At 39.7% G+C, this 15257-nt stretch overlaps 1 protein-coding gene across 1 annotated transcript; it reads left to right on the forward strand.

The window, feature by feature from the left end:
- Window positions 1-10635: 10635 nt before the first annotated feature.
- Window positions 10636-13786, forward strand: LOC141629895 (protein FAR1-RELATED SEQUENCE 5-like). The gene is made up of 3 exons (XM_074442817.1): window positions 10636-11759; window positions 12206-12401; window positions 13775-13786. Exons 1-3 carry the CDS (start codon window positions 10636-10638, stop codon window positions 13784-13786), a joined length of 1332 nt encoding a protein of 443 aa, XP_074298918.1.
- Window positions 13787-15257: the final 1471 nt, after the last annotated feature.

Here is a 15257-nt window from a genome sequence, read left to right on the forward strand (position 1 = left end):
TTCAGCCTCTGCCATTCGGACATCATCCTCTACCTTTATCCCGATTCTTATCAATTCTTTGAAAGACCCGAAATTCTGGTATTTTAGAGCACTGCGGTAAACAGGTCGTAAATTCTTCACGAACTTATCTACCATTTCAACTTCATCAGGCTTCTTAGCTAGTTTCACGCTTTCAGCGCGCCATCTTGCGAGGAATTCAGTAAAGCCTTCTTTGTCTTTTTGTGTCATCACCTCCAATGTTCTTATGTTGGTTTGAATCTCGACATTATCAGCATAGTGCTTGCAGAACTCCACCGTAATATCTTCGAAAGTAGGGAAGTTCTTAAGGTCCAGATTATAGAACCACGCCTTCGGGTGTTCACCCAGAGATTGGGCAAAAATTTCAGAGAGCATGTCAGCAGGTACTCCCTTAAGTGCTAAGTACCCTTTATAGGCCTTAACATGGTGGACTGGATCTTCGGTGCCCTTGAACTTTGGGATGTCAGTGAGTACCATGTTCGTGGGCAACTTATCCTGCACCGGGGCATAGGCCCTAGCATTCTCATAGTGAATGTTCTTCCCCTGGGAGAGTTTCAAACGGTCTTTGATGAACTTGAACCGTTTCTCCAGATCAGTTAGAGGTGGAGGGGAATCTTCACCCAGCTTAGATTCGATCGCATCCATTCGGGTCATCATGAGGTTCACGGCCTCAGTGAGCTTGTTAACAGCATCTTCCATTGCTTGACGTCGGGTTTTTGGCGGCCTTTCTACAAGAAAACTCCGTACTGAGTCAATATTTAAAGTAAGAGCCCCTGCACACTTAAGGACACGACCCCAACTTGACTCAAACAAAGACTCGACTTGAGACTGACTAACCAAAGGTTCGACTCACGGTTGGATTTAGACCTTGGTTCATTTTAGACTCGACAAAACGACATGACTCAAACTGTCATAAATCGGTTATAAACCGGACTCGGTGTGGCCAAACCCGTGATTGGACTAACATAGCCCATAGGTTCGGGTGAAACGCCCTAAATGGCCTAGCTTGGGCGTTTTTGTGGACTATCCTAGACCAAAAGGTCGACCAACATGACTCAAAGCCCAAGAGGTGAGCTTGGGTGACCCAACAAGGTCGTGTTCTAGACTCTTAGAACGAAACACACCCGGCCTAACACGGCCATGACCCGGACACGACTTGACGCATTTCATGCTTGGTTGAGGTTCGAGAGGCACTTTGGATTGGTTTTGAAAAATGAAAGATTGATTCGAAAATGAGATTTGAAATGGGCAGCATGCCGGCTATAAAAGCTCATTTTGGGCCGAAAATTCTAGTCCTATTTGGGCAGCATTCCGCGTTTTAAAACCATGCTATTTTGGAAGTAAGTTGTTCAAAAGTTCGGTTTCGAAAAGGACATGGAAAATTTCGAAAAGACTCGGGAAAACAATTTGCACATTGTCATTCTCATGTTATAAGGATGTATGCTCCTAGACATCTCTAAGTCTCGGCAAGTCTTCTACAAGAAGGTCTATGCCCTCCATCCTTTTGCGGTCTTATAGAGCAAGGTGTCTTAAGGTAGAGTACCTAGAAGATCGTCCCCACCATCAAGAACCACGCGAGGTGAAGTGGAAGCGAGCAATGTGCAGCTTCCTAGCATAGTGGGACGTCGCCCCCCACGCATCACGAAGAAACGCTGGGACGGCCCGGGCAAGTCCTTAAGGGTTTATGCATGAATCGTAGCACTATGAGTAATGTTTTACTTTCCGACACTTTCTTTTCAAGTTTCACCTCGGAGGAAAAGACCCTAGAAACAAAGTGTAACTAGTCCTCTTTTCCCCAGCGGAGTCGCCAAACTGTGGACAAGGCCCTCGGTAACTGCGTCCGCGGGATCCACACTAGGCATAATCGACTCGAGGTTCTTTCGAATCGAATTAAGACATATTAGAGTCGCTACCAAGTTTTTTGGGAACTTGGAACCGTTCAAGTCAACTTTACACCTTTCATCGAAAAGCATAAAGCCAATCGACTACGAGTGATTAAAGATAAAGACTTGTACCCTATATCACTCGATTTGAATGACTCTCGTAATCCAATGGTATTTAGACGGATCCACAAACCATAGATCTTGAGTAAGGGGTGAGGGTACGTGTTAGGAAGCCCATAAGGACACCTAACCCCGCCCGTCCACAACGGCCTCTACTAAGTCAAGTATCGGATTTCAAACAAGGTCATAGCTACTACGATATATGATATGCAGACATCGTTTTAAAACCCTAACATGTGAAGTTTCTATGTCGATTTAGATGTAACTAAACTAACTTTGTCAAAGTTGTAATTTAGCATGTGGGTTGATTGATCTAACAACATACAAACAAAACAAACAAGGCTTGATGGGAATGGGGGAGCCGTTGGGATCTACCCTATTACAACCTAGGCATTTCATGCCGACACAACGATAAATTAAAGATACAACTCGATCTAAATACAATTGCTATATACAACACCGTACATGACACATTACACGACCATTCGACCTAGAAAAACGTGCACAAAGGGGTGGCCCACGGCTTACATGACTCACGGCCTTGGGTCACTCCTCGTAATGTGTGCTTTCACTTAATCTTATCGAATTAGACATTGGGTCACACACCAAAGCATGCATTAGCATAAATCGGGCCATGTTGCTTTAAACAACATGCGATTTACTACGTTCTTACTTGCATTGGGGCACAACCATATAACCAAACAAGACTAAGGTTTTTAGAAAAGGTTTTGACTCGATAAAAGAAAGCTAACTTGAAAATTACAACCAAACTAACAAACACGACTCGATAAACAAAGTAATTACAAGATACGAAATAACGAGATAAAGATGAGAAAATAACGAGAAAATGGACTACAAGGACACGGCCAAACACGGCCCACACGATCTAGCATACCCTAATTATTAGGTTAGATTCATTAGGTTAGATAGATGATTGCGAAACGGGATAGGAAACGAGTTAGAAAACAAGTTAGAAATGACGTTGATCGATTGAGAGGATGTCGTGCAAAGGTGTATTCTACACGGCCTAAAAGGGGTCAAATCAGGTCAAGTTCACTAATTAAATTAACTCATCGAGTGTTAATAAGAAGGTGCTAATCACGCACTCTTATACTAGCGAGAAATCATGTGAAAGAGAGAGATGCATTCAATTATTTACAGAATTGTTAGTTGATTTTTAAAGCTATGTCGATGTACCCTAATGTGTCTAATTAGGTTATCAAATTGATCTAATGTCATCTAAACGAGTTATATGTTAACAATCAGAGGTCATACTAACATGTGACGGGTCCTAAGAGGGGTCGAATTACATGAAACAAAAGAGGGGTCAAAAGCGAAGGGCGAAGTCAGAATTCATTTTATTAATGCCCTACCTTGAACACGAGGATATGTAAATGAGACGGGGGTGTACGACCGACTGATGTAGCGGTTTCTTTCCCATCTCAAGTCAACGCGGGTGTTCATGGTGGTACTTTAACTCATACTCGGACTAAACTAGTTTCGTAGTTAATTAAACAATCGATAAATAAAAACGATAAACAAACGAAAACAAACTATAAAAAACAAGCATAAAAAAACGAAATAAAAGGGAGAAAGAAGAGGATTTGATGCACCCTCAACCTAAATGTATCGTTGACACCGTCTTGGGTCGTAATCGATGGTAGATTTTATCTCGAGAGGCCGTCGTCGACGAAGAAACAAAGCAAACACGCGTTTTTATCGAATCTGGACAGCAACTTTCAAACAGCGATTTCTCCCTCGTTTCACGATGAAAATTCGATTTAAAAGATGTTTTGAAAACTAGAAAGAGAGGAGAACAGAGATTTTAAAGCAACCCCTGCTCGTTTTGAGTTATTGGGCACGAAAAACGAGCACAAACAGATCTGGACAGACAGGAACAAACCGCGAAAACAGAGTGTATAACACTCTGTTTTTCGAGGGATTTCGTGTACTCTCAAGGGCAATTTGGCCCGTAAATCTTTGTCTAATGTGTAGATAGATGTTGTATGGTTAATTAGGAACAAGAAACTCGAGTTTTGATGGAGGTTTGAGGGAGGAACGAATTGTTTTTCGAAGAGGACACACAAACTGTTTCAGTTTGGATGTCGGTTTTGTGGAGGGTTTTTGAGAGGCAATTAGGGTTTGTTTCTGGGGTTTAAGGCTTGTAAGTGACGGTTGTATGTATGGAGAACTTAGAGGGATGAATATATGGTGAAGGGGTGGTATTTATAAGGAGTTAAAGTAGGGTAAAAGGGAGGAGAGGCAGACGGGCTCGGCTGAACATAGCTGCTGTCCAGCAGCTTTTGGGGGGTTTTCTAGGGTTCGTTTGGGGGTTTTTCTTGGTGATTAAGGTAAGGTAATATGGGTAGGATATTAGGGTATGGGTTAGGGTTAATGGGCACGGGTTTTGGTGGTATTTGGAGCGGGTTTTGGGCTCGGGATTCATCACGCAAAACAGGGGGTAGGCTTGGTGTTTTGCGCGGGCTGTTGGGGGTGATTTGGGATGGGATTTGGGCCGTGGTTAAGGGGGTTCAAACTGGGTTGGATGGGTAGAGGCTTAGGTTGGTTAGTGTACTCGAGATTCGTGCCAACTCGTAAAGGAAACGGGCTCAAAAACCGAGCTAAAATCGAGCTCAAAAACACATGTTCAAAACGAGTTCTTTTCGATTTTCAAATCGATTTTTCAAATCAATTAACACATTAAAATAAATGATTTTTCAAACCAAATATACTCATAAACTGATTTTTCAAATCAAATATCTATTTTATTTTCAATAAAATAAACTTGGGAAAATAAATTCAAAATAAAATAAATAAATTGAAATCACCTTAAAAAAGACTTCAATTTAAATATCATTTAAATTAATAAAATGAACTCACTTAAAAAACATTAATTTAAATATCATTTAAATTAATAAAATACTTCATCGACGACGCCCATTCTACATCGTAAAACGAACTCCAAATAATGACAATGACAACTAAAGAATACATGTGTCCTATCATCATCGGGTGTTTGTCGGGTTCTCTATAAATTCCAATATCGACGGATACGGGTATCTACACAACTCAACCCACACATTGCTTAGTATAAATACATGCATTATCTCAACTAACATTTCCATTATCTCACTATATACATCTCCAAACCCTAACTGCTAAAACAAACTCCAAATAAATTAACCCTACTTAATCTTTCAAAACAAACCCCAAACTTCAACAAAATGAATGATATCATCCTTAAGACTCTTACTATGATCGAGAACAACAACAGTTTCATCCGCCGGTTGCTCCACATTGAGGACAGTTTCAGGAGCTACCTTGCGGATGCTCGATCCATTCTGAAGGATGCCAAAGAAGATGGCTTGACGGAGCAACGGTAGTTGCAGCTATATGACGATATAGCAATTGCTGAACGGAACCTCCAAATAGCCAAGGAGGAGAGGACGGATATCATAGAGGCGAATAAGACCCTCTATGAAAATATAAGAATTGCATTTTTATTAATGTAATTTTTTTTTTAATTTATGTATTATATATATATATATATATATATATATATATATATATATATATATATATATATATATATATATATATATATATATATATTATGTTTATCGGCATTCCTCTCTATCATCTTGCTTCATCTTTGTTAATTAAGCGAATAATGACGATGAAAGACGAATTAAGCGAATAATACTTAAAGAAATAACATAATGGTCGATAAAAACTAACACATACACATGCAAATGAAATAATTAGAAAAAGAAAATAATGACGATGAAAGACGATGAAACCAACAGTGACGGCGAGATTTACCTGATAATTAGACGATGAAATCAACAGTGACGGCGAGAAGATAAAGAGACGATGAGAAAGAGAGAAAGAGACGATGATATGAGAGAGAAAGAGACGATGAGAAAGTGTGTTTTGTGTTTGTGTGTAACACCCTCATTTATTTAAGAGCCTTTAACTAGACATTCCCAAATAAATAGGACTGTTACCATCTCGGTTTCCCGAGGTAGTGAATAACAAAGTACAACAAACCAAAGTACTTTAATTAAAACTTTAACGATTACATTTTTTATTACAAATTATTCAACTAAACTTAATATAAAACAAATACAACTCGCAGCGGAAAATAAATAAAGTGATAAAATCTTCTATGTGGTCTAGACTTCTAGGTAGATTGGCCAAGTCCTCATGCATCCCATAGCTCCCAAGTCAGCTAATCTTTAGTACCTGTCAAATCTGCTCCCCATAAAACGGTTCACCGCAGGTGTTCACGAATATACAGTCAACCGCGAGGTTGAGTAGGAATAAACTAAACAACAATAATAATAATCCAACCAAAATAAACATCCTTCAAATTCTCATCACTTCATCCGTACAAATCACTTACTTCTCTGGCAGTAGCACAACCCCCTTAACACCGTGCTATGCTCAACTCAACTGGCAGTGGTATTTTCATACCATGCTCAACTGGCAGTAGTACCCTCCGTATTATGCACAACTGGCAGTAGTAATCACTTACTATGCACAACTATCACTGGCAGTAGTAATTACTTACTATGCTCATCTGGCAGTAACAATTGCTCGCTATGCACAACTGGCAGTAACACCCTCCGTGTTATGCTCAACTAAATAATCAACTCTCAACAACAAATACTCAATAACAATCCCGTCTTACTGCTCAACCAACAATTTAACATACTCAAATACTCTATTCCAATAATAAATCACAATTGTTAATCTTAGTCTCATCAACCGTCACATTCAAACATCATTCACTGAACAATAAAACCGAGTTGAGTAGGAAATTCCTACCTGGCAAGCAAATACTCCAATTACGCACTCCAATAATGCAATCCAATCAACAAATAAAATTCCTTAATAAAACCGTCACCTAAACATAAATAATAATTCACAATTACTAACTAAACTAATTATAAAATAATTAAACTAATTATAAACTAGTTATATTAATTATATTATTATTACGTAATTTAATAATTGTAAACCCGTCTTAAATCAACCAAACCCGACGATAACCAAACCGGTCTGACAACTCATGCACTATAATATAATATGGTCACGTGTTATAATTTTCACAAGAGAAACCTATACTAACAAAGCCCCCATACACGATTAAAACCGTGTTCAACCACCCTCCTTAACCCCGACCATTCCCACACCACTAGACCACCACTCACACCACCCAAGTCCGTTACCAATGTGACCCGCAACACCACGACCCCGACAACTTCCAACCACTATCCCAACCGTCCCCTAAAGCTTCCAAATACACGCCCTAGCCACGACAACCACAACCTATACAAACTACCGAAAACCCGACATCAACCACCACCGCCTATAAAGCACCTCACCAACATCACTACCGCCACCACTACCACCTCTGGCCACCACCATTGAAACCTCTGTCCCACGGTGACTCCAGGGGTGGTATCCCGTCCCCGGTACAGTCACTAACGCGGCCACGAGATTCGTCTTAAAATAGACTCGACAACTCCTCTGTTTCCCCTGTTTCACCGCCACCACCGCCACAAACCACCAACTGACACCACCCCGACACCTCCACTGTGGTCGACTAGGCCACCCTAACACAACCCCACCTTACCCAGGTCAAGTCTTGGCCGAACACGGGTTCAATTACCCACCACAATCATCCACGACCTAACCCGCATAGCCTTAAACCCGCCACCTTTAACCGCCCCAAACACCACCCCAGCACGGTCAACGACGGTCGACGAAGGTCAGGTCAGAGTCACGGCAGTCTAGGGTCGCTCTAGGTCCAAATTACAAGTCCTATGGTTGCTCCTAAGGTGGTAAACGTTGGTTGCATATTATTAGGTCTACAAGCTTTAAAACGGAATAAATTAAGTTTAAGACGGTTTTACCTCTTTATCGCTAATTGCCTCTTCGTCTTCCAAATCTCCTTTCTCTTCTTTTATGACTTACTTTTCAGATTTATTAAGTATTTATAGACTAGGTTTGGGGAGTATATGAGGCCAATTAGGAAATTATTGCCTTTTCTAATTATTATTAGGAATTACCAAATTATTATAATATTTCTTATTTTATTATTAAATCCCGTCTCATATCCCGACTACCACTCATACTAGGCCTAATATAATCAGCCCATATTTATTCACAACACACGGCTCAAGGCTTAGTTACTAGCTAAACCCAATTCCCGACTTGCTACTTATTTTATTATTTAATTAACGTCTTTCTCGCAACTATTATTAGAAACCCCATTAATTATTTATTTAAATTACATAAATTATTATCATTAATTATTATTAAATTACGGGGTATTACATTGTGTTTGTGTTTGTGTTTGTCTGCTGGGTTTGTGTTTGTGTATTAAGGTTTGTGTTTTGTGGCTGTAGCAGACTTGTGTTTGTGTGGTTTATAGTATGGAAGGTATTGATAACGGTTATAAAGAACAACCGTTGTCAAATAAGTTTTAACAACGGTTGTAAATCAACAACCGTTGTCAAATAAGTTTTAACAACGGGTTCCAAAAGTAACCGTTGTGATTACTTTTCACTAACTTTGCGTCAATTTTGCGCCAAATTATTAACAACGGTTGTGCATGTGTAACCCGTTGTTAAAACTTATAACAACGGGTTTTATAACCATACCCGTTGTAATTCATTTTAGTAAAATTCGCGCCATACATTCTACAACGTCTATTGTGATTTTCGTGAATAATCGTTGTTTAAGGGGCGTTGTAGTTGCCTGGATTTGTAGTAGTGATTATCCAGTAGCCAAACTAACAGACCAGTAAGGGTGAATTATAAAAAGGTGGCGAATTTCAGAAACTGAATTGCGCACACCTATTGGTACTGGCTGTAATTTTGCCAGAAGAGAAGATAATTTTCGACAGGAATGACAAAAGAAACATAAATATAGCACGCTGAGTGGGCACGTCGCATGCAGCAAACATCATTTGTTACACTTTAGCTTAACTTTATATATATGCCTCCGTTTCAATCATTTTTTTACCTTTTATGTTCTTTGTGAGGAGTATTTTAGTTAAAAGTGAAATATTTTAATACCCATAATTTTTTAAAAGTGAAATATTTTAATACTCCATATAAGAGATTCAGTTTGACTTAATTTTGTTAAAATCACTAATAAAAGAATTCGAAATCCAGTATACAAAAACAAATAGGTTATGATAATCATAATGCCTCATTATATCTTTATACACAAACCATCTTAGATAATAATATAAAAAACTTGGTAGAAGTTGAATTAAAATTGTATATTTCTACAAAGTTAGCTCTTCCAAATTAATTAAAGAAAATTGAGCTACAATGAGTCCTCGGATTTCCGAAATAATAAACATATATAATTGGTGATTATATTTATATTATTGTTAGAAAAAAACAAAGAATTCAAAATGTTTAATCGTTTGTTCACCTATTTTTTGATTGAAACTATATCAACATAAGATAGGTTAATCCGTAGGATTAACATCCCATATCTTCATGACCTCATGGCGCGGATTTTAACTATTTGTTTCTCTTAATTTCGTTAATTTTATCATCAAAGAATACGAAACTCTGTATAAAAAGCAAATATTTAATCACACTTGTATTATCAAGTGCACAAACACTCACTGATAATACAAAGAATGTCCACTTACATATTTACATGCGCCCTATTATTGTCGTATAATGAAACTTGTGGTGCCCGTGCTCACAGAGGCAGATCTCTCAGATGTCTGCGCAGGGCCGACCCTTCCCCCCCTCCTTCTTTCAACGAACCGAATGTGTAATTTTCAAAGGAAATTATTTAGGGTCCTGCTATATATCGTCGACAATTTACTAATTATCGTCGACAATTAATGTAAATTTCCAAGTTTGCCCTCCATAACATAACTCTATATCCGTCTCACTAAAATGCAATTTTCGTCTCACTAAAACACAAGTCAATTTCCGTCTCACTAAAACACAAGTCAATTACCGTCTCACTAAAATCTTTCAAACAAAAAAAAAGACGGTTTTTCAAAAAAAAAAAAAAGCGGGATTTGTAATTAACAACATGAACGAGAACGATTTTAACAACGATTTCAACAATGAAGCTAGTAACGAGGTGAGTTTACGATTTAGTTTTGTCTAAAATTTATGTTTTATTATCGATTGATTCCCGAATTAGGATAGATGCCTTGATTGTAGACGGAATTATGATAGATTTCTTGACGGAATTAGTTAAAAATGCAATTGAAAAAAAAAAATATATATATATATATCGAAATGGGCCTTGGACGAGGAGAATTTTCGTCCAGGCCTGGTGTTGGACGAAAATTTTTTTCGTCCAGGTCCATTTCGTGTTTTTTTTTTTTTTTTCTGTTTCCGTCATATAATTATTTTTTTTATTTTTTCAGACTCGTTTTGTATAAAACAATTAAAATAATTAATTACCGTCTTTGTATTATATTTTTTTATTTTTTATTTTTTTCGACTCGTTTTGTATAAAATAATTAATTACCGTCTTTATATTATATTTTTTTTTATTTTTTATTTTTTCCGACTCGTTTCGTATAAAATAATTAATTATTATTAACTAATTTATCGAAATGCGTGCGCAGGTGAATAACGATGGAGACGGTATTGATTACTCAGATCATTTTACGACTACCAGATTATTTGCATCAAGTATGGAAGCGTTTAATTGGGTATTTGAGATCGGAGTTAGACTCGGGTTTGGTATAAAAAGAGCAAGCAACAAGAGAGTTGGTCGTAACACGAATTTGAGACAGGATTATTTTGTCTGTCGGATGGGTGAAAGAGGTCCCGTAAATAAGGATGTCGATTCTTTAATGAGGGCTAACACGGTTACCGCGTGGTGCAAATGCAAATTTTTCATGAAAGTTGTTGAAATACAAGAGAATAAGTGGAAGCTTGTCATGAGATCCGGGTTTCATAATCATGCTTTAACGTTGTATTGTGACGGCGACAGATACTTTGCAAAGTTTGATGAAGAGGAGTTGGCTTATATCGACGCCCAAATTAGAGCCCACGTTAGACCGACAATTATTAGTGCGGGTTTGGATCAGCGGAATCCGGAAAAGTCAAGACCTAATCGGCGACAAATCTACAATCGTTCTCAGAAAGTAAGGGCCGAGGAAAGAGATGGGAGAAACCCGGCACAACAGATGCTAGCACTTGCGGTTCAGCATAAGTACGTTCATTATTGGGTCACTTATCAGGACACCGATGAGCTAACCCACGTGTTCATGGCTCATCCAGAAGCCGTTAATATGTTTCGATCATACTATTATGTGGTCCTAATCGATTCCACGTACAAGACAAACTTATACCGTCTTCCGCTTGTTGAGATGGTTGGAGTCACACTCGTCGCGAAGAGCTTTGTGATCGCATATGCTCTTGTGACGCATGAGTCCGAGGATGGATATCGGTGGGTCTTACAGAAACTGAAGGCCCTTCTCAATGATGTCGTTCAACCTAATGCTATTGTTACTGATTGCGAGCAAGGTTTGTTGAACGCGATTCCCACTGTTTTTCCGGATTCGTCTCACTTGCTATGTCTTTGGCATATATATTCTAACGTGGAGACGAAAGCACTTGATCTCACGGGTCAGGATAGTTGGGCTAATCATATAACTTGTAACTTGTTTCAAGCGGTTGTCGAGGCGGAGACCGAAGATAAGTTTAATGTGGCGTGGGGCAATTTGGCAAGGCAATGGGCGGGAGTGGCGGCTTATATTGAGAGGCAATGGTTCCCGCACTTGGAAAAATGGGCAAGTATAGAACGAACAAGATAACTCAGTTTGAGAACACTTCTACATCCCGGGTTGAGTCGACTCATGCGAATTTGAAGAGCTGGTCGAATAGCGCGAAAGTGGCCATTGATAGCATCTGGATTCGTTTTCATTCTTTGATGGAAACGCAACATGTTGAGATCCGACACTCGTTGGAGTTATCTAGATCGAGGCGGTTGACGGGGATTCATCGATTATTTTCCAGACTTTCTTATAAAATATCAAAGAATCCCATCATTGAATTGCATGGAGAATTCGAAAGAGGTGCCAATATGACGGAAGATGCCTTGATGATCGATTGCGGTTGTGTAAAGGCTACTACACTTGGTTTGATATGTGCTTGTTCACTTCATCGCATTGCTAGAAATGGATCTCGGGTCCCTGTTGATGTGTTACATGCATTTTGGAGGAAGTTGGAGTACGATGGTTCCGAGGCAATGCCGGCTTGTGACGATGATCGATTGGAGGAGTTATTCGATGAAATTCGGAATACAGATCCGAGTATGAGATCATCCATTTTCGATGCCCTTTACTCTCAGATACATCCGGATGTGGAGGATGTAAACGAGCCTCGGGTGAACGAGAACCCTAGAGGACGTCCGAGTAGGGGAACTCGTAGAGAGTCGTCCGCCGTTGAGCATGCACGAGTTCGGGTTCGATTAGGCAGAGCTACGCCCCAAAGAAACTCGTCTTACCAACATACTCCGTCTAGTACCCCCCGTTCCACTCCGACGATTCTTGTTACTCCGTCTACTACTCCGTGTTCTATTCCGACGGTTTGTTTTACTCCGTCTAGTACCCCCCCGATCCACTCAAACGGGCCCCGGTACACCGTCTACCACTGCTACCACGAGTACGGGGAGTTTCAGCACATCGCATTGCGCATCTCTTGAGGTAGACTACACTATTGGTCATTCGAGATACTTTCCTTATCTTGACTTTTTGCCTTCCTGGTTTCCCGAGTATCTAGAAGCGTGGTATAATCCTTCCGGAGACGGTCATTGTGGTTTCCGAGTTCTCTCACATGCTGTTCGGGGTGACCAATCTCATTTCACGATGGCTAGAATAGATTTACTTAGGGAAATTCGTAGTCCCCTTTACCGTGATTATATTTATGGCCCAGTGAGATTTGATGCGGAGGTAGCTAGAATTACATTTATGGATCAGATACCGTGTGGCTCGGGTCATTAGATGGACAGTTTCGATCTATATGGTTATGCTACGATGTACAATAGGGTGATATGTTGTATTTCTTCATGGGTAGATCAAGAAGGTCACCGACATTGGAGTAGTAGTCATACTTATTTGCCTTTACGAGCCCCCACCGGAGTACGTACCCCATATGGTGTCTTATGGGTATTGCATGCGGGAAACCACTATCTGAGGCTCCGGGTGCGCCCCTTGTCACCTATGCCTCCAATAGCCCCTTGTTGGGTACATGATGAAAGTGTAGCTCATTATAGTGGCATGTATCGAAATCAGCTATCTTTATGGCGCAGTTTCGAGACCGGATCTTAGCTTTTATTTATCCGATTATTGTACCTTATATTTTATTTATATGATTATTGTACCTTATATTTTATTTATCCGATTATTGTAGTTTATAATTTATTTATCCGATTAAATGACTTAAAACGTAATTTAATTTAATATGCAACGATATTTAATTAAATGACTTAAAACGTAATTTAATTAAAACATTCCTTAAAACATAATTTAACATAATTTAATTATAACATTCCTTAATTTGAAATACAACGACATTACATAAACCACTTAAAACATAATTAAAACATAACTAAACTCTAAACCCCAAACCCTAAACCCTAAACCCTAAACCCTAAATCCCAAACCTCAAACCCTAAACCCATGTCAAGGATGATGAAGTTTTATTTCAAGTGTATCTTGTATTTGTTTATTTTCCTTATTTTAGCCATTGTCATGAAGTAGTGAGTATTTTCAGAAAATGTATGAATTTGCATCAGTTGCTATGTATTCCAGAAATTTAAGAAATTTTAGAATTTAAAACCGTCATGTTTTTGAATTATACAAGGTTCGAATAGTCAACTAACATAATCATCCAACATAGAGAAAGTGTTTAAAAACGTACAAAATAAATGAAAACAAACACAAATTAGTCTCCCGACTACTGATCATCCTCTTCCTCGCTATCAGTATACACACCATATGATCTACCCTGAACACGATCACCGGGTGTTTGGCGAGGTCCTCTATGCCTTTGTATCTCCCTAGCTATCTCAACAAATGGTTCGAAGTTCTTCATCATCTTGCAGGAATATCAAAATCATCAACGGTAAGTAAAATTATTACCTCAGCAGGAATATCAAAATCATCATGTGCAGCGGGGGCATCATGGTGGTCGGGATCAATGATCAACGGGTGAGAATTCCCATTATACCAATCCTCAGAATCTGGCGCCGTCTCACCCGGGAAACTAACTGGTCTCGATCTACGAGAAGGTGAACCAAGTGATCCTCCCAGCAATCCCAAAGATGATCGGCCACCGCAGCCCCGTCACTAACCTCGTACCCTATCCCCAAAGTAAGACGATGCGCTACCGTTCTCATAATGGGATTGGATATTATCTGCACATACCCAAACTGTCGTAAACACCGATCAGGCTGGTACGGCTCGTCTATGTCCATGAAACGAACACAGCCGGCAAACAGAGTACGAGGATGATACTCCTTCTGACGCGACACGTACGGATCCCACCTAATGGAAGCATAAGTAAGCCCATCTAACAACCTCCGATACTCCAACAATTTCTCCGCATTTTGAGCGAAGGGACCAACGGATCTCCAAGAACACGACCGAGGCTGAGTAGGGTCAATTACCGAAGGTGGACCGGGTCTGAACATAGAAAAATACTCATAGATCCACGATTGCAACAAAGTCAAGCAACCACCAATAGTCTTCACACCAGCACGTGAAGTCACACCCAACTGTCGGTACATGAAGGCTAGTACACCGGCTCCCCAAGCGTAGTGGTCTACACAATCAGTATCAGTCACTAAGGGAAACAACTGAGGACTTAACCTATCACCTGATTTGTCGACAAAAAGTGTCGACCCCAACACCGCAACCAAAAACCCCTTAGCAAAAACAACATCACAACCAGATACCGCCATGTCACAAACTGCATCTACCAATATACCCCCACTCTTGTAAATAGGGGCCTTCTTACTAGGGTTTAACGGCAACCTCAACTTGTTTGCTGACTTCGAAAAGAAGCCACAAACATACATAAGGGGATCCGCCAACGTCCCGTCCGTACACACCTTACAACAGTTACCATCAACCCGGACACCTAAGATCTGCGCAACATTGTGAAGGAGTATGGACATCTCCCCAAAAGGCATATGAAAACTGTTGGTGTCGGGTTGTCATCTCTC

This window comes from Silene latifolia, chromosome Y, assembly GCF_048544455.1.
Source record: "Silene latifolia isolate original U9 population chromosome Y, ASM4854445v1, whole genome shotgun sequence".
NCBI classification, from domain to species: Eukaryota; Viridiplantae; Streptophyta; class Magnoliopsida; order Caryophyllales; family Caryophyllaceae; genus Silene; species Silene latifolia.

Coding starts and splice junctions, on each gene's coding strand:
- LOC141629895 (XM_074442817.1), top strand. CDS start 10,636: ATGCGTGCGCAGGTGAATAACGATGGAGACGGTATTGATTACTCAGAT. Junction 11,760..12,205: donor GCGTGGGGCAATTTGGCAAG/GCAATGGGCGGG, acceptor TCGCATTGCTAG/AAATGGATCTCGGGTCCCTG.